Source organism: Lathamus discolor, chromosome 13, assembly GCF_037157495.1.
Source record: "Lathamus discolor isolate bLatDis1 chromosome 13, bLatDis1.hap1, whole genome shotgun sequence".
Classification (NCBI taxonomy): domain Eukaryota; kingdom Metazoa; phylum Chordata; class Aves; order Psittaciformes; family Psittacidae; genus Lathamus; species Lathamus discolor.
In genome coordinates, this window is record NC_088896.1 from 6,780,327 (window position 1) to 6,799,022 (window position 18,696).

General features: G+C 42.5%; 2 protein-coding genes across 9 annotated transcripts in view; one reads left to right on the forward strand and one right to left on the reverse strand.

Moving 5' to 3' along the window:
* Positions 1 to 11,508, reverse strand: ANKRD40 (ankyrin repeat domain 40). Of its 3 annotated transcripts, XM_065693307.1 has the most exons (7): positions 11,312 to 11,508; positions 10,159 to 10,655; positions 6,735 to 6,925; positions 4,789 to 5,262; positions 3,736 to 3,917; positions 2,371 to 2,424; positions 1 to 728 (listed from the first exon to the last, which is right to left on the reverse strand). In XM_065693307.1, exons 2-7 carry the CDS (start codon positions 10,335 to 10,337, stop codon positions 726 to 728), a joined length of 1,083 nt encoding a protein of 360 aa, XP_065549379.1. In that variant the 5' UTR covers positions 10,338 to 10,655; positions 11,312 to 11,508; the 3' UTR covers positions 1 to 725. The 3 variants fall into 3 exon arrangements, with proteins under 3 accessions (XP_065549379.1, XP_065549377.1, XP_065549378.1); XM_065693305.1 differs by having other exon boundaries at positions 1 to 2,424; XM_065693306.1 differs by having other exon boundaries at positions 1 to 2,424; positions 6,777 to 6,925; positions 11,312 to 11,507.
* The window catches only part of LUC7L3 (LUC7 like 3 pre-mRNA splicing factor), a 19,213-nt gene continuing 12,014 nt past the window's right edge, over positions 11,498 to 18,696 (forward strand). For 2 of the 6 annotated variants that reach the window (XR_010615713.1, XM_065693302.1), the window contains exons 1-2: positions 11,498 to 11,756; positions 18,352 to 18,418. Coding sequence is in view for 5 of the 6 variants with exons in the window: in XM_065693302.1 (XP_065549374.1) it covers positions 11,658 to 11,756; positions 18,352 to 18,418 (166 nt within the window). In the remaining variant the exon portion in view is untranslated. The remainder of the gene's footprint in view (positions 11,757 to 18,351; positions 18,419 to 18,696) is intronic. The other 4 variants (XM_065693301.1, XM_065693303.1, XM_065693300.1 and 1 more) reach the window with 4 other exon arrangements.

Consider the following 18,696-nt stretch of genomic DNA (forward strand, 5'->3'; position numbering starts at 1 on the left):
TTTGAGAAGACAAAAATAATCATTTATTCATTCTTACAAATGAGACTTCTTAAATAGAAACAAGAATCTACAGCCAAGCATTCATTTGCCATTCACAGTTCATACAGCAGAGCCCAAAGTAATGAATTATTTATCATACACAGTAATGTAATGATTATACACTGATCAGATTGTTAGCAGTGTTAATAATACGTTCGGTGTATAAACTACATAAGGTATAAAAATATTCCTTGGAATGCATAGATAGCAGTTGGCATCTGCAGGATAACCAGTGTAACAAGGAAAGCTGAGTTTCCTTATAGAAGGTCTGACCAGTTAATCCTGGTACTTCCATGGGTTTAGTTGGCATTCACAGCAGATGCCTAAACCGCATCTGTTTTGTGCCAGGGAGAATGCAACAGTGTGATACGAGGAGCAATGGTTTTATTATTCCAGCAGTAAGTATACCACCAGCAATTTGTTATAAACCCCAGCTATTGCAATGACTCAGAGCACATTTGACCTCCAACAGTTTTCAGAAGGGGCTATTCTGCTGTGACAAAACGTTCTATTGTTACCCTTAGGAGACTGGGCTTCGGTCTAGCTGACTGGTACACGGGAGTGTTTGCACGGATCTGCGCTTTCAGGTGAACACTGGCAATCCGACTACAGGGCATATTGGGAGAGGGCTCCCTCTTGTGTGCTCATCTGCTGCTGAAGCTGCTTCCCTTTGCACAAAGTACTAGTCACTGGATGGGAAAGAGAGAGCACGGGTGAATTTGGTTCTTCTTGTGCCAGCTGTAATACAGGTGCCTGCTCTGACTGCAGGGGAAGAACCAACTTCTCTACCTGCTGCAGCCTCCAAGAAAGGGGACAAGGCTGTGGGGGATACCTAACTCCAGTCATCTGGAGCCACAAATGCAGTTCTCACCTGTGTTTCCTCCCTGCTCAGCATCCTACTTCTATAAATCCCATTTATAGAGCCACATACATTTTACTTGGGCTGTAAATTCTTGGACAAGGCAATCATAACATCCTTTGGTTGCTGTAGTTTCCAAAAAAAATGGTGGGGAGGGAGGGGAAAGATGAAGACACAAAGGGAAGTTCCATCCAGTTTGGTATGTTCTGTTTGCCTGTTACATACATGTCATACTTTAGGTTTAGGTAGTACATACTTTTACAGTTAGGCTACCAGAACAGAACTCCTCCTCAAATGCAAATGACTGAGTAAATACTAAAACCCTAAAAAGTATGATAAAATCCAGCTCTTAAATACTTTTCAATTTATTTATTACAGAATTTCATAGCAAAGTAGTCTAATTCTGCATTTTAAGTAGCAGGAACAGGAAAAGTAATTCTTCTTCAGTAAACAACATGGGTAAACACAAGTTATTGGTGGGAAAATAAAGTACATTGCATAGGAACATCAAGATTTAGTATCGGCCCAGAAAACCCTGGGCATACATAGTTTCTTTTTACACAGGCAACTTTAAATGTTCAAGATGTGACCTTTCTCAGGAATGTAAAAGGTAAAAGGAAAATACAATTTTTGTGCTTTCGTAAGGGGAAATTGAAGCATCAGAGAAATGCAATGTCAACACAGTAAGAAAAATAGTATTTTAAATTGCACATGTCAGTACTGTTTACTGACAGTGAAAGGGATTTTGGTTGAGAGCATATATATGATTTGGATAAATGCTATCACTTTTTATTTTCAACCTGAGAAATAGGGAAAAGTGTAAACAGGGATTAAGAAATCACTTGTAAGTGATTACTTGTAAGGTAATAAGTCACTTGATAGTATTTAAAGTAGACATAATTTTGTGCTTCTTCCACAGATTCAAACCCTTCTGCTTTTTTCCTTCTAAGATATGAATTAAAATGCATAATCCAAACAGTGAATGTTAATGGTAATGGACTCAGTACAAATATTAAATGGGTTTCATGGCAGGTTCTTTAGCTTGAGTACCTCTGCTATTTTATAGCAAACAAATTATTAGAACAGCTTAAGGTAAGCCTTTCCCTGAGAGCTGCTAACTCTGCAGTATTTCAAGATTATCTTTTTGTAAGAAAAAGTGATGCATTAACAGATAGTTCTACCAATACTTCCTTTGCATTAAGCTACTTGTACATCAGACTCATTACTCTTGGATTAACTAGAGGCTGTAACTGTGCATAACAATTTTAGTTCGTTCCATGGTTAACAAAATAGATTTCTTTACATGATTAGCCCTTATAGATAGTATATTTCAAATCTAATTTTAAAATCAGAGCTACAAATCTTCCGGTTTATTCTTTAAACAATTAATACGTAAGTTCTGATGCCTTCTTGTTATAACCACTCCGTTCAGAAAGTGTTGGGACTCTGAAAAGTAAGTTTTTGTCGCTTACTGTTAGAACAAGCTCCAGTTCTTGGAAATCCTGTAGCCTTGCCACATCTTTGTCCTTTAAATAGATACAGTAAGTTGTTAGGCGATAAACTTCAATTTTGCAGAGGTAAGTTAAAATAACAGGCTCATGCTAACACAGGGTATGTATTTATCTGTAAATATGACAATTTACAGTAAGCTAGAAAGCAGACATCCTGTTGCATCTTGTATTTATTCTAGAATCCCATTCACTTACTCACTTCAGTCTATTTTTAGAAGGAATGCAACACTGACGAGTGCAAGTGATTAGTGGAATTACGCCTATAAAGATCCTCTGCATCCACCCCCAACTTCCTCTTTTCCCCCCTCCCACCTTGGTAATTCTTAGAAGCTCATGAACTGATCCTTGCATCTGCCCGAGAAGGTCCTGCATGCAGCCTCCTCTAGAGCAGCCCACCAGCATGGTGGTAGAGCGGCTTGGCAAGGGTCTCCAATGGAAGAGCAAGGGAAGACACCCTCCCACAGCACAGGCTTGAGCTCTGATCCTCGCTGCAGCAGAACCCTGCTGCTAAACAGCATTAAGTAGAATTAGTTCTGTATCACCTCAAGGAACAATAAGTGTCCTGCGGTCCAGAGAACCTGAGTAATTAGAGCTGGAAGTAAAACCAGTCCTTTCAACACAACTGAAGTTGGCAAGTGACAGAATCACTTATGTCTGTCTGATTTTCCTTTCACTTCTTGACTAACACAGAATAAGTCGTCATATGGTCAGTGAGGATGCAATACAGTGAAGTCTATTAGTCTAGGACTAATCAGATTAGCGCCATGACTGACGCCAACAATACTCTAGGGGGATTTGACAGCAACAGAAAGGTCAACAGTAATCAGTACAACAGGTCAGCAGGTCCATGTCCTGTTTGCTGCACAGGTAAGTCACTGGAGTGAAAAGAGTTACATGGAGAGACCTGCACTCAATCATTCTGAAACACCTTTCTGGTTCTTGAAAAGACTGCACACAGTCCTCACTAACCCAGCAAAACTCGGTCAGGACTTGCAGGCCTTTCAAATGCTGATGGCAGCTCACAGTGGTGTGGTGTTATACTGAAGTTAAGAACATAATTGAGAAATCAGATATGAGCTGGGCTCAACACCAAACGTCTGTGAAAAAAACTGACCAAGAAACTTGAGAACTTTTTTACTAAAAGCCCCAAATTAAGCAACTGCTGAGTGCTGATAGCTGAAAGGAAGATTTTCTTTGGGGTTTTTTTTTTGTTATTCTGGGGCTTTTTTCAACATGGGCCTATGCAGGTGACCAACACATCCCTTTTAATGTTAACCTAAAAACCTTTTCTATAAGTTACTGCACTTCAAAGTTTAGAGTTCTTACCTTTCTTAACATTGTATTTGGTAATTTTCTGATCTTCTGTACATGCTCAGGGTTAACGCCCAGCTCATGGCAACTCACTCGGAGCAGTTCCTTATAGGTCAGTTCTTGTCTGTCCAGTTCAATTTCAATGAAGTCATTTTCTCTGAGATTAGGGTTTTGTATTCTAACTTTAAGCACCAGTTCTATTAGAAATAAAAAGCTACATTAATAGGCAAATATATAAAGGAATTGGAAAGATACCTCTATAGTAACTTCCAAATATTTCTATGATTTATTAACCTTGTTTGTATAAGTTCTAACAATACAAGAATCCTCAGAAAGCAAACAACTGGACTTGCATGACTATGGTTTTCATTAGCTTGACTTTCATCAACCTATATGAGAAAATCATTGCAAATTTAATAGAGTGTGTGTGAATGCAAGTACAAACCTTTGAATGGACACATACCCTACTGGATTTAAGCTAACTTAAAGCAGATTATACTGGTTATCAACTTCCTGAGTAATCCAAGATCAGGCCTATCAGGTTTTGGTCCTTTTGGTCATCAGTTAACTTCTCATTGCTAATTCATGGCATCAGAACACCTTTTATTTCAAGAATGAACTTTTGAACTGAAGCTGAAATTGAGCTTTCCCTCTTTGGGCAGGCAAAATTCACCTGCAGAAATAGCAGATCAGGTAATTGTGCACCTCTGGGCTCAGGTCTGCAGACTGAGCCATGGCACGTTCTCTCTTGAGCTCACTGGCTGTGTAGTCACATTCCTTATTTGCAGCTTGGAGTATGCTATTTAAGGAATTAATTACACTGGTGTCTACATGCTTTTAGAGCATGAGACAAACAACAAATGTTTTCACCAATATTTTAATAACAGTTCCAGCAGAAACAGGATATCTGCCTCTTTAATTCCCTTCAACTGCTTCCTGAATGCCTAACCATGGGAACCTGAAAATCTCTGGAAATGCTTTGAATACATATAACCTGGAGTTGTCTATTTTCATTGCCCAATGTGACGTAATTCCTAAGACAAAGCAAGAAGAGATTTTTACTGTTACCTTGCATATTAAGTGGGAAAGCTCCAGTGAAGAAAACAGGCTGAAACGCTGGCACAGGCCCCATACAGGAGCCATTCTCTTGCTGAGGCACAGACTGATTTGATCCAACTGGCGAAGGGGCAGTTCTGCTCCAAGACACAGATCCCTGGTACATTGGACCTCTCTGAAGGACAGGTTTTGTGTGCGGAGGTACAGTAGACCCGCAGGGCAGTGATGGTGTGCCTGCGGTATCAGCCACCTCGGGAGCAGCATTCCCAAGGTGTAGCGGTGCATGCTTGTAAGTCTCCACATCAGGTAAGGAAGCAGAGTCGGTATCTCGCGGTTCTAAGTGTGAGATACTCCCATCCATGGAGGGATCTGGAATACTGTTACTCATGGTGTTATAAACGTAAGGGAAAGGTGGGTTAGCCAGGTAATTAGGGATGATTGGCAGATCTGACTCTTTCTTTAAGTCTGGCAGTTCATCCTCTTCCACTGTAAAACAAACAAACCGACATCCTCCAAGACTGATTTGAGGGGAAAAGAGAAGTATTGGTATTGCATTGGGGGTGGTTGTTTTTTCTTATGGGGAGGGACTGGTACATTAAAAGCACCACAAGTTACAAGACGAATCAAGAAGCACTAAGCCTTTTTTCCTGCATTAACAGAACCTTGCTCACGTGTTGTGATACAGTAAACATAAAAGCAGAGTCTGATTCTAGTAATTCCAGGGGGGCTATTTCCTTCTAAACACTGCAATACTTCTGTTTTGGTTTGATTTGTTTTAATCCATAGCCAGCATGTTGTAACATGGTCTCTGGTGGTATAATGCTATCATCTTCATAATGTATAAGGCAATGAAAACCAAAGGGTAATATTGTTGTTCAATATTAAGGCAGGGGATAAAGGGAAAAGAACACATAGTACTGGGAGAGTTGAAACATTACCAATTCAACAGCTGAGAGACAATAATGAAAACAGATGAGGGAATACAAAGGAGAGGAAAGAGGGTGTTAATTGACCACATTTCAATTTACTTACCTCTAGCAGCAAAGCCTACCCTACACCAGCAGTTACAAACCATGGTAAAAATGCTCTACCAATGTCCTTTAATGAGCTGTTTATCTGGGCTGCTAATTTTCCATTTATTCAACACAGTGTCTAAGCTCCAGAAAACCTTGGGGAAATGAGGTGTTTCTCTGGAACCCCAATGTAAGAAGGGCATGGAGCTGTTAAAGCAGAGGAGGCCATGGAGGTGCTGCAAGGGCTGGAGCAGCTCTGCTGTGGAGCCAGGCTGAGAGAGCTGGGCTGGTTCAGCCTGGAGAAGAGAAGGCTCCTGGGAGACCTTGGAGTAGCTCCCAGTGCCTAAAGGGGCTACAAGAAAGCTGGAGAGAGGCTTTTTACAGGGGCACGTATGGACAGGACAAAGGGGAATTGCTTTAAACTGATAGAAGGGAGATAGATTAGACATTGGAAGTTCTTCCCTGTGAGGGTGCTGAGGTGCTGGCACAGGGTGCCCAGAGAAGCTGTGGCTGCCCCATCCCCGGCAGTGTTCAAGGCCAGGCTGGACGGGGCTTGGAGCAACCTGCTCCAAGCAGAAGGTGTCTCTGCCCACAGCAGGGGGTTGGGACTCTATGAGCTTAAAGGTCCCTTCTCACCCAAACCATTCTATGATTCTACAATATAAGGGCTTCATATAAATGAGAGATTTTTTTGCTGTTGCCCTTTTGAAAATAGGAAGCTGCATTTAGCTGTCACTGGTTTAATCATGCTATTGTTCAAAATATAGCTTTTCTAATTGTTCAGTGTTTAGAACAAAAGTTTGGCTGGCTGAATATGGAATTTGTTGGTAATCTTGCTCTTAAACTTTGATTTCTTACCAATTAAACACTCTAGAAATCAAGTCACAGTTATTACTAAGATCCAAACACAGTATCTTCACATGCAAAATAAAGATTGGAACATACATGCATTAAACAGCCTTTTGCTACAGTCTTGTATAGGTTTACCTCCCAACATCTTCCTTATCTCTCTCTTTGATGTTAACTGGGCTGGCCTTTCTCCTTTCTTTGTGAGGATCTCCTTGTCAGCACCAGCGTGCAGCAGGTAAGCCACTACCGGAGCATGGTTCCGTTTACATGCCCAGTGCAAACAAGTCCTGCACATGGAAAATGTTAACACTGTTTAAATCCTGAATTATGGCAGATTAACTTCCACCCATTCTTGCTACCTAGGAGAAGAACAAGACCCAGTGCATATCTAACAGAGGCTTCAATTGCAATCTTCCTTGGAAATTTAGGCTGGTTTTGGAGCCTGCAGTGACACCTGCTGATGTAGTTTCTCTTTGCTCTAATGCTAGATACCAAATTACCACAGTTGCATTGTTAAGCTCAAGATCTTTTCAATTTGTCATTTATTAAGGTTCTAATATATAACTATAAAAAGAAGGCTTGTGTATGCTATTTTAATCTCGGACAGTGAGGCCGCATCTGGAATATTGCGTCCAGTTCTGGGCCCCTCTGTTCAAGAAGGACAGGGAATTGCTTGAAGGAGTCCAGCGCAGAGCCACAAAGATGATTAAGGGAGTGGAACATCTCCCTTATGAGGAGAGGCTGAGGGAGCTGGGTCTCTTTAGCTTGCAAAAGAGGAGACTGAGGGGTGACCTCATCAATGTTTACAAATATGTGAAGGGTAGGTGTCAGGATGATGGAGCTAGGCTTTTTTCAGTGATATCCAGTGATAGGACAAGGGGCAATGGGTGTAAACTGGAGCATAGGAAGTTCCACGTTAACATCAGGAAGAACTTCTTTACTGTAAGAGTGACAGAGCACTGGAACAGGCTGCCCAGGGGGGTTGTGGAGTCTCCTACACTGGAGATATTCAAGGCCCGCCTGGACAAGTTCCTGTGTGATGTACTGTAGGTTACCCTGCTCTTGCAGGGGGGTTGGACTAGATGATCTTTTTAGGTCCCTTCCAACCCTTGGGATTCTGTGATTCTGTGATTCTGTGATTCTGTGTGTGTTTATGTGAGCCTTCCCTAGGATGCTATTTTTACTCTTTAATTAATGCTGTCAGCGCAATGACTTGCGCTTTTTGGAAAGTAAATGCTGTTCAGAATACAGTAAGCAGAGTTTCTAAGCACACAGTTCTTTGCCCAGTCACTATTCACTGCAGCAGCAACTCTTAAGCTTTGCTCTGCACACAACCGGTTTTCAGCAATCTGTCGATGCACAGAACAAACCACTTGTCTGGTTTCTCAAATCGCTGTTTGCAGCTGCTGACCTAGAGAGTAAAGAAACAGCCTAAAACCTACTGAGCTTATTTAGGTACTTACACACTGTAACTCGTTATATGGTCTTAACCATTCTTCCCTAACCCAGGTTCTAGTGATGTTTGATCTTTCCCTAGCTTTTGCATTTTAATTCTCTAGCTCCAGCTGCTGGAAACTTCAGAAAGATGAACACACGGAACCCTTCTCCAAGTTTAATTATTTATTGTTTAAGAATTAAATAAAGCAGAGATAAATAATAAACTTATAAGGGAAAAATAGTTTCCACTGAAAGTCCAGCTCCAAAAGGCTTTTTTCCACTTCAGTTTTTGGTTGGTTGGTTGAGTTGTTGTTAAGAAAAGAGCCTGCAAAGTTGTATTTTAACCAGTAACTCTCAACTTTGTATAGAAAATCGGGCTCTTTTGAGTTTTCTTGTGTGCAAATACACAAGGAAAAAAAGAGAATCTGATCTTTGGAGGCATACAAATCAGGTAAACCCAAAAGTAAATAAGGTAACTTGCAAAACCTTGTTCATTTTTGTATATCCTGACTTAAGTAAACCTCAGTTCTACAACTTCTTCTTACTAAAATGAATGCATCTTGATGGCGGAAAGTATGCCTGAAGTAAAGGTCACCAGTCACTGCAGCAAGAGGTTATGTAGAATTACATCTAACTGAAGAAACAGGAATCTTAAGTGTATGTATACATATTATTTTTCTTCATAGGCTATCCTAGGAAGGATGTTTACAAGATCTGTGTTTCCAAGATGGTACTGTCAGCAATACTGTAAAGTCCTGTGTTCTCCCACCAAGGCTGGGCTGTCCATTTCAGCTAGAAAGTGCCGTTTCACAGGGATTTTGTCGGCAGAAAGTATTCCTGACATTTTAACACCAAAGATCCCACATTATCTGAGACAAATCCACAAAACTCAGACGAGGTTTGTTTAGTTTCCCTGTGCAGTGTTTGCTGGACTTTTCACACATTTCTCCTTGTGAAATGAGTGTGAACAGCCCACGTGAACTCAGAATTAGCACGTTGCCAAGTCATAAACTGGTTTGGACCAAAGTGGAGGGAAAAGGCACAGACAGCATGGTCATGTTTGATTTGCGGGCACAATTTACTGGTTTGCTTTGGTGAGAAGGAATGTGGAGGAGCATTGGCCTGATCTTGGAATCCATCCTGACCATTCCACATGGTCTTATACAAAGGCAACATCTACCCATGGACCTGACATGCATCAAAATGTTAAGTACTCAGCACCTCTCAGCATCAGACATACTAAGAGTCTCCCTGAAGAAATGTTAATTCTACAAGCAAACTTAAATCACAGTGAAGATCCATTCCTTGCCATAGTTACAAATGACTAGATCACTTTAAAAACAGTTGTATTTTATGCCAGATTCCTTTCATCAATTTTAGTTTTAGATACAATCTCATTTTGACAACCGGTACCTGTTTATCTTGCAGACTAAGATGATATTGAATCTTATAAATCAATAAGTTTTTACAAGTTCTAATCTGAATCACCACAAGCTGAACCTCAAGTTGCAAGTGCCCCACGCTTCTCAAAGCTGCTGATTGAACTTTCACCTAATTTTAGCCTTCCTACTTCAGTTACAACCTCAAGCCCAATACAGCACAGCAAATACAGCCGAGTTAAACTTAGGGGAAACAGACTGCTGAAATGCCTGAGCATTCCCTGTAAATCCTGCTTCAAGTAACATCGTGTGTGCGTGTGTGTGTATGTTCATTGAGAGTCCCACTTTTACAAGCGCCTATTAAAGGAAAGTCTTGGGTTTAGTGTCTGAATGAGATACCAAAACCGAAGTATTTATATATAACACTGAAACATCCTGCAACTGCCCTGCTTTAAAAGAAAAGTCATTCCCAAACCCGATTTAGGAGTTAATAAAGGTATTTTCGGATAGATGTGAACACGATTGAGATCTGGCTGCCTGTGCCCTTCCAAAGAGATAAAATCAATATAAAGTAACCACATGGTGACTTGAGGGTGCAGCGGACACCCAGGAGCCCGGAAGGGGACGGGTGACAGCGGTTCCATATTCACGCCAAGGGGTGAACGCAGGGCAGCGCAGTACCGGGAGGCCCGGGGCGTTCTTACCAGCCGTTGACTTCGTTCTGCGCGTTGAGGCTGACCCCCAGCTCCACCAGCCGCTGCACCTCGGCCGCGTCCCCCAGCGCCGCCGCCTCCCGCAGCCGCTCCTGCCGCTCCCGCTCGGCGCACGGAGCCGCCATCTCGCCGCCGCCCGCCGCCGCCTCCAGGCCGGGATGAGCTCTCATGTCCGCCACCCGACCGGGCACCGGCGGAGAGCAGCGCCGGTACCACCCCGCGGCGGTCCCCGCTGGGGGACCCTGTTACCGGTGACACCCGCGGCCCGGCCATCGCGTTCCGGGTCACAGCCGGGCCGTGTATTTAATGGTTGAACTTTATGATCTTAAAGGGCTTTTCCAGCCTAGTTGATTGTATGGCTCGGTACGCGTGTAATTGCTTAAGGAATGTCCCCTGCACTGTTACTTGTTCTTGCAGGTGCTAGATTCACACTGTTGTTCTGTCCAGGGAGTTCTCATCATCTTCTTGTCAGCACAATTGATTAATCCCTAAAATCAAACAGATCAACATCCACCTGAAAATTAAAAGGACAGAGTGCAGGTAATTCCTGCAGTTTGCATTGTTTGTTCTGAAAATCTGGGTTTGACCATGGCGGGCTTGTCCTAAACCAAGATATGGGAACAGCTGGGGAAAAATTCACAATTTATAGGGAGTCAAAATCATAGAATCCCAGACTGGTTTGGGTTGGAAGGGACCTTAAAGCTCATCCAGCTCCAACCCCTGCCACGGGCAGGGACCCCTTCCACTGGAGCAGCTTGCTCCAAGCCCCTGTGTCCAACCTGGCCTTGAGCACTGCCAGGGATGGGGCAGCCACAGCTTCTCTGGGCACCCTGTGCCAGCGCCTCAGCACCCTCACAGGGGAGAACTTGTGCCTCACAGCTCATCTCAGTCTCCCCTCTCTGTCAACATAAAGTCATTCCTGCCTGTTCCATCACTATGTCCTCCTAAACCATTTAAGCCTTGGTCCCCGCCATGGCACAGCAGGTCTGCGATAACCTCCAGCCGCTGCCCAGCCCCTTGTCCGCTGCCTCCGGCCACAGGCACGTCCGCAAGCCTCCACCGCAGCACCGTGCGCCCGGGCCGCGCCCCAGCGCCCTGCCACCGCCGGGGCAGCACCCTGGTGTCCCGCACACCCGTCACACACCACTGCTGTTTGTCTGCGGCGTTATTTGCCTCCTCGCACGGCAGGCCCTTACAGCAACCACGCACATGAGGACACCCCGAGGCCGGGCCGCGGGAAGGGGCCCGGCTCCACCGCCGTTTTAACGGCCGCCAGCTCGGGCCGGCAGCCGTCCGCAGGCCCCGCGCTAGGCCGCCGGCGGGCCAACGCCGCAGAGGCGGTTATGAGGCGCGCGGTGCATTGTGGGCTGGGCGAGGAGCCGCGCCGCCATTTTGTCTCTGTCACCGTCCGCGGCGGCGGTGCGGTCGGTTCGTGAGGAGAGGCGGCGGAGCCCGTGCTTAGTGAGGGGGCACTCGGCCAGGAAGGCACCATGATATCGGCCGCCCAGCTCCTAGATGAGCTTATGGGCCGGGACAGAAACCTGGCCCCGGATGAGAAGCGCAGCAACGTGCGGTGGGACCATGAGAGCGTGAGTGAAGCCTTCTTTCCCCTCCCTTCTCCCCATCCCCCTCGCACGGTTTTGTCGTAGCGACACAGGCGCCGGGTGCGGGGCTGCGGCTTCCCCCGGCCCGAGGGCGCCTCGGAATAAGGTGCCGGCCCCGGGGGGTGTTCCCCGGGCCTTGGCGCGGCGCGGGCCGGGCCGTTGGTGCGGAGCCCAGGGCTGCGGGGTTGGTGCATGGCGGCCGCGGGGCGCGCTGGGCCCGGGCCGTTGCGCGGGAACCTCGTCGAGCCTTAATGCGAGGAGGAGCAAGCGGGTGTCCGGCGGGGAGGAGCGTCCCGCCATAGCCGGGCTGTGCGAGAGGGTTTGCGCTGTTGTTTGGGCTGCTGGGAGGAGGAAGGCCTTGTGTTTGTGTTCGGCGTGTTCTGCACGGAGTGCCCATAAGCGGGAATAGCGGGCTTGTGAGAGGCCTGTTGGTGGCCGGGGTCTCCAATGTGCCGTGGGGGAGAGGGAAAATACTGTGTTGGGAGGGTGGTGGTGGTGGGTATACCCTCTTTCGGGATAGAGACCTGCTGCCGTGCACGAAGGGACAGGAGACAGACGTTAGTAGTTTGGAAGACAAATGTCTTCGGATCTCTTCCCGAGTGTCGTATTGGGGGAGGAAACAGAAGGATACAGACCTACTGACTTCACTGTCTGGAGGTTGTAGTGCAAGGAAGAGCCATAACACTTTTGAAACAGAGGATTTTGCTAATAAAAGCTTGATTCTTCCTGTACTTCCTCAGTCAAAGGAATTCTGCAGCTCTTAGGGGGGATTAACCTAAACAGTACGATTGTTTAGTAGTACGTATTTTTTGTTAATGTGGTGATTCATTAATTTTCTGCGATAAAAAACTCAAGATTATTATTATTTATTCCTGAGTGAGGCTGAGCTTTAATGAATGATGACTTTTAGTGACATCCATTGTAGTCATACTGTAAGTTGTTTCACAAAACACCAACAGTAGTAATAAAGTTGCTATAGCTGCTGCTTTGGGAAAGGTGAAATACTTCTCCCTCTCTCCCTGTTGGCCTCCCTCCCCCATTGTTCGTTATATGTTTTTTGAGTTACAGTATAGTATATGTTAGAAGACAGTGTCACAGCTACAGTAGGCTTTTTACTACTTGTGGAATTGGTGTTCTGTGGCTTAAGCTGCGTAAAGCAGTTAGCTCCTCCTCAGTTAACATTTTCTTGGGATGCTGTTAAATTTCCCCCCTATTTGAAAAATCATAGAGTAGAATTTGGAAGGACCTTAAAATCAACTAGTTCCAGCCTGCTGCTGTGGGCAGGGACACCTCACACTAAACCAGGGCACCCAAGGCTTTGTCCACCCTGTCCTTTAACACTACCAGGGATGGAGCGTTTACCACTTCTGTGGATACCCTGTGCCAGCACCTCACCACCCTTACAGTAGAGAACTTCTCCCTTACATCTAACCTGAACTTCCCCTGTTTAAGTTTGAACCCGTTACCTCTTGTCCTGTCACTGATGAATACTGCTATAAGTAAGCTGTGCATGTCAGGAGGAAACTGTGAGTTCAGCAAATTTTCATGTCCATCTTAATGTCTTTTTAGATTTCCCTTATGAATCCAATATCATCATTGAGTTAGGTGTCCAGTTACATATTTTCTTTTGATTCTGAACTCAAAATAAAGAGTTGTTCTGCTTTGGCAGTACAAAGTAAATAGCTTGAGTCATGTTGGTCCATGTAGAATAGAAAGAGAATTGTTTTGATTTATTTCATAAGGTGAGAAAGATTACCCATTTTCTTTAATCAAAGTTGGATTACTTTCTTCATCTTCAAGTGAGTAATTTTTTTCCATTTCAGACTGAAGAGAGAGACTATAGGACTGTCTCTAAGCTGTTCAGTTTTGTTGTTATAGAAACAGGGCCTTGTTTCTTCTTCCCAGTCCTTTGCTGGCAATTGGGAAAGGGGAGAGCTCTCCATGTCTAAGACTAGTGGGAAACTCACAGGTTTAGGATTGAGCTTCAGTCTTGCAGGAACTGCTGCTGTTTTCTCTGCTCCTGCTTTTATTTATGAAGTGTGTAGGGCTGTAATTAAATGTAACCTATCTGAAAGGAATGTTTTCATGGGTTCCCATAGTCAAGTTCCTACTGCCAAGTTCATTACAAAAAAAATCACTGCTGTTAAAATGTGTTTGTTTGACTTCCTGCATAACCTAAAGATGAAATCTGCAATGTTGATGTGTTTTATCAGACAGAAAATGCAGATAAGGTCGTAACATCAGCTAGTAACATTAGTTCATCTATTTGACTGCTGTTTTGCTTTTCAGATGAAATATATATGCTAATGTCATTTCTTGTAGGATTAGACATATCTCAACATGTGGCCTTTTCAGTGTAAACCTGTGTATTCACACCAAAGCTTAGGATTTTGTGTTGCAATCCATCAGTTTCAGCTATGAAAAGTTATCAAAGCAGGCTTGTCTCTATTTTATTGTTTGTAAATTGCATCTGGGTGGCTGTCAGAAACTATGTGGAAGATGCAATGAGATCCAAGACAGTGGATGTTGAAGGTGTGGAGGCAGAGCCTGTGACAGCTGAGCATTTATTTGCCGTTTTAATGAAATAGGTTGATCATGTATTTTAAAGCCTTTTGCAGGGCTTAAGTTCTTTGAAACTTTGACATGATTAAAGCCTTTAATCTTAAAAAAATGAGATCCTGCTTGCTTTATGTTTCAGTGTTGCAGCATGTCCTTAGATGATCAGTTCTAGTTTTGACATAAAGGCTTTCTGTTTTGTTTGCAGGAGGAAATTATTAGTATCATATATTTTAATCTTTGTGCTTACTGTCATACCCATAGACAAAGTATATTTCTGGAACAGTAACTTTATTGATTCATGCATTCTTGCTTTAATATGCTGCTGATACAAAACAAGTTCACGTGGAAACAGCAATTGTGTAAGAGCTCTGAGGCTGTTCTGTAGCGCAAGAAAGGCCAGCATTGACTACCCTGTGCTTCCTGTAAGGCTTTGAGATTGTGATGTTTCCTTTGTGGTAAATTCAGTGTTTTCAGAAAGTGGGAAGGGGTGAGGAGCTGTTAGGGATAAATTACTTTGAAAAGTTATTTCCATTAGGAATGCAGTTCCTCCAAATGTAGGATCTGTATTTAAAATACTGGCTTTTTTCTTTTTTTTTTTTTTTTTTTTTTTAATGCTAAAGACCTAAATTGGTTTGCATCATGATAGAATCTCAGGACTTAATCCTCCACAGGATGAGCAGAGAGAGGACTTTACTGAAAGAAAGTTAGTAATGGAAGGTTATCTCTAAAAGTGGGGTTTGAGGAGAAGGACTTGGGTTTGAGTTTGGGTGGGTGAGCATTGTTGTCTGATGCGTGTGAACTTTAAGGGTTTCAAAGAACTCATCTATATAAAGGAACTTTCTAGTTTTTTTGGTGTGTAAGCCACAACCGGCTGAATTTTATTTTCAGCCTTTTTACTAGGAATTGTCTTCCTAAAGGAATTTGCTTACAAAATCATTTATTACAGTTACACTGATACTTGTCTGTCAGTAAATAATTTCTTACAGAAGAGAAACATGTCAATGTAGAAGTGTTAATGATATGGAGCTGTCAATACTTTCTTTATATAGAAAGGCTTTGTCTTGGTTCACAGACTGTGGAGGAGGTAGCCGTTCTTGCTGTTGCTTAAATCAACTTTGAGGTGAAGTGTACTACTTTCCCACCTCCAAGAGATTTCAAGGATTGGTGAATTTGAGATGAAGAGTGGAAAGTTCCAAGCGTTTATCTGTATTTGTTCTAGTGTCTTACCGAAATGTGAGACCCTAAAGGCTTCGAGGCACAAGCTGTGGCTAATTCTGCTGCAATAGTTTGACAGTAACATTCCTCTCTGTTACAGCTTTTCGGTAGTGGAGCTGTCAGAATAATTTGGCAAAAAGGAATAAGTGCTTGTATCTCCTCTAATTCTGTGATTCTAAACTGCCTATTGCTTTTTCCTCCAAATAGGGAATGTACTTCCATGTTACTTCTAACTTGTGTTAAGTGAAGCAATGTGATAAGCCATGGGTCAGTGGTGCCATTTGAAGCATATCGCCTATGTTTCAGGGCTTTAATGGCTCGGTAATGCTTCAGCTGTGTCTTGGCCCTTTCTGTTAGCACTCATCATTGATTACTCAAGATGGACTGTTAGTGTAGCTGACTAGCATCTCCAGCCTGTCAAGGTGCATGTACCACAGGGGGAAGCTAGATCAGAATGATAATTTTCAAGATTCTGCAAGATTCTCTCAAGTAATATTTTTCTGTTAAAGTGAAATCAATTGCAGAGCATGACATAGGTAAGGCAGAGGGAGAAATGCTGCAGACACAATAGTCTGGACCACTGTGATGTGTCTTAGTCAAGAATGTCAAGTAATTGGCTAGAAGCCATAGCAACCAGAGCCAGTCAGGAGAAAACTACTGCAGTTTTTGCCAGTATATGAGGGTTTTGTTTAGTTTTGATTTTGTTTTAGTTTTTAATATATCTGAATAATTAATGCAATGTGTCACGTATGTTTAAGCTGCACATTTTAGTATTGGTTACTACCTTTTTTGGCTGTAACTATCAGCTCATAAGAGCAAGCTTTTCTTAGCAGTGCTGCAACATTAAATTATTGTAATTATTTCTGCTGTTGGTTTTCTGTTTTAATTCGTTATACTTCTGTCCGTTAATAACTTTTATTTTGCTTCTTTTGTTGCTGCTTGTTTTAGAACTGTTACAGGCCAGTTTATGTAGGTTTTGAGCTGACAGAAGATGTTCTGCGACTCTCTTTACATCGTAAAATGCTCAAACCATTATTGTGTTCTGTGTGTCTTAGGAAATTGTCTAACCCATCCCTTCTCACTGATCCTAGTACTTTGATAGGAACATGAGAAAATTGAGGAGAAAGAGAATGTAGAGAGAAATTGTATTTCTATTGACTAGTACAGAAACTCATCCCAGAAGCTGCTGTCTTGAAACAACTTGCTATTAAAAGAAGGGGTACTGCAGCTTTCAGAGAATAGAGCACATTCTGAAACCAGTTTTTTGTGCAGTAACTTTCTCCTTGCTTCCTGAGAAAACACCACCCGTTTTTCTTTCATGACTGTTCTTTATAAATGACTTCAGATGTGTGTCACATTGTCCTAATCAGAGAAGTATTCCAATTGTATTATAAGAGGTGTTTCACTTTTTATGTCCTTGGCTTAGTAGAAAGCTTGGTTGTTTTTCTGTGTAATCTGCAAAGCAGTCAGTACTCTTTTAACTCCCATAGTCTTTTTTTTCAGTCTGACAGCGTAGAAAAATAAGTTGGACTGATCTAGTTTCATCAGTTGGTGTCTGGGGCATTTCATTGAGGTGTTGGTATGGGATAAGTTTTGGGCTTCTTCACCCCAATTTCTTAAGATGCTTCAAAATGGATCTTAGAAGTAGTATGTCACAAATCTTTGCCCACACCACGAGAGAGTATGAGAACTAGGCTGTAATGCACAGTAGCAGTTATTAATTTGCCAAATACTAGAGACTGGTTTAACATCAAAGATGATAAAAGAATGTCCAGGCTAGTTTTGGATTGACACTTCAGTTAGTTAATGGCAGTCACATCCAGGGGAAGGGTCTATTGAAGACTTTAAGATTGTCCATGAAGTTAGGGGTGAAAGTATTTCTGATTATTATCTTTGTGTCCTGATGGATAGACAGGAGGTATTTCTGTGTTACAAACTTCAAGAACTGACCAACTTGATTAGCTAAACCCATGCTCATGGGTGAGGGTGATAATCTTTTTAACCAAAGCTGGTTTTATCCCATCATATGTTAAGTATTTACTGGCTAGACTAACAGTTGGGGTTTTTTTCTGTTATAAAAAAAGAACCTGGCTTCTTAGTTCAAAAATAGACTATGTAGAAACAAAACAAACCCTTTCTTAGTTGGCAGGAAACCAGGTTAAAATCAATGTCTTCTCTGTCTGCCTTAAGAGGTACAGTGTCTCTGTGCATATCATTCTTAAAGTAGGGATTATTAAAAGCATTGTAATGGGGAAGCTTTTGGATAGTTGTTGTATATGATCTTAAGTCTCGGAATTGGCATAAGCATCATTGAGGCAGTACCTGATGTTTGAATGCTGATGGCTCATGTTCTGGCCAGTAGCATTCATGAAATGAAGGCTGAATACGGTTACTACGGGCAAGCTAAGAGCAACTTGCTCTCATGCTTTCATGGCAGACATACTCACCCCTTGTAGGATATCATGGTTAAGGAATTGTAACCTTTCTTATTGGTTCAATCTGATTGAATTCATTTGGAAATACCAAATGCTGTTTTGTATGTACAAATAGATGACACTTTCCTGTAATCTTAAATATTTAGCATTAAAATTAAGAAATACTATTATTGCAATGGAAAGTAAGATTTTTGGTCTTTTAAGATGCACGTGGTGGCACATACTGCTACCAGGTAACATAAATGCGTGAAATACACAGAAATTTCTCATTGCACAAAGGGATTTTTGTGTTTTAGAAAATAGAAGTGATGACCTAAAATAGACAATTTGGGAGTTAAAAAAATGATACCTGTTTCTTTCTTCTCTGTCAGGTTTGTAAATACTACCTTTGTGGTTTTTGTCCAGCTGAATTATTTACAAACACCCGTTCTGATCTAGGTAAGTCTTGTCATTTTCATTAACTTTCATATAATTACAGTTAACTTTTGTTTACAGGCTATATATTTGTTGTGTAATGCTCTGTCAAAAGACTTTGAAAATAAGGGTTTTTTCATTAAAGGATTGCCAGTGATACAGTATGTTAAGAGCAATATTTATTCCAGATCCTACTTTCTCTAAGTGAAAAAATCATAGAATCATAGAACTTTTATTTTTAATTACAACTTATTTTTGTGGGGTTTTATGTTGCTGAGCCTCTTTACTTTAGAGACTCATTT

What these genes read in the sequence shown, in the direction of transcription:
- ANKRD40 (XM_065693305.1), bottom strand. Translation starts at nt 10,337, where the DNA reads ATGAGAGCTCATCCCGGCCTGGAGGCGGCGGCGGGCGGCGGCGAGATG. An exon ending in CAGAACGAAGTCAACGGCTG is followed by an intron (nt 6,926 to 10,158) that starts GTAAGAACGCCC and finishes TTCCATGTGCAG; the next exon opens with GACTTGTTTGCACTGGGCAT. An exon ending in TTTCCCACTTAATATGCAAG is followed by an intron (nt 3,918 to 4,788) that starts GTAACAGTAAAA and finishes TATTTCTAATAG; the next exon opens with AACTGGTGCTTAAAGTTAGA.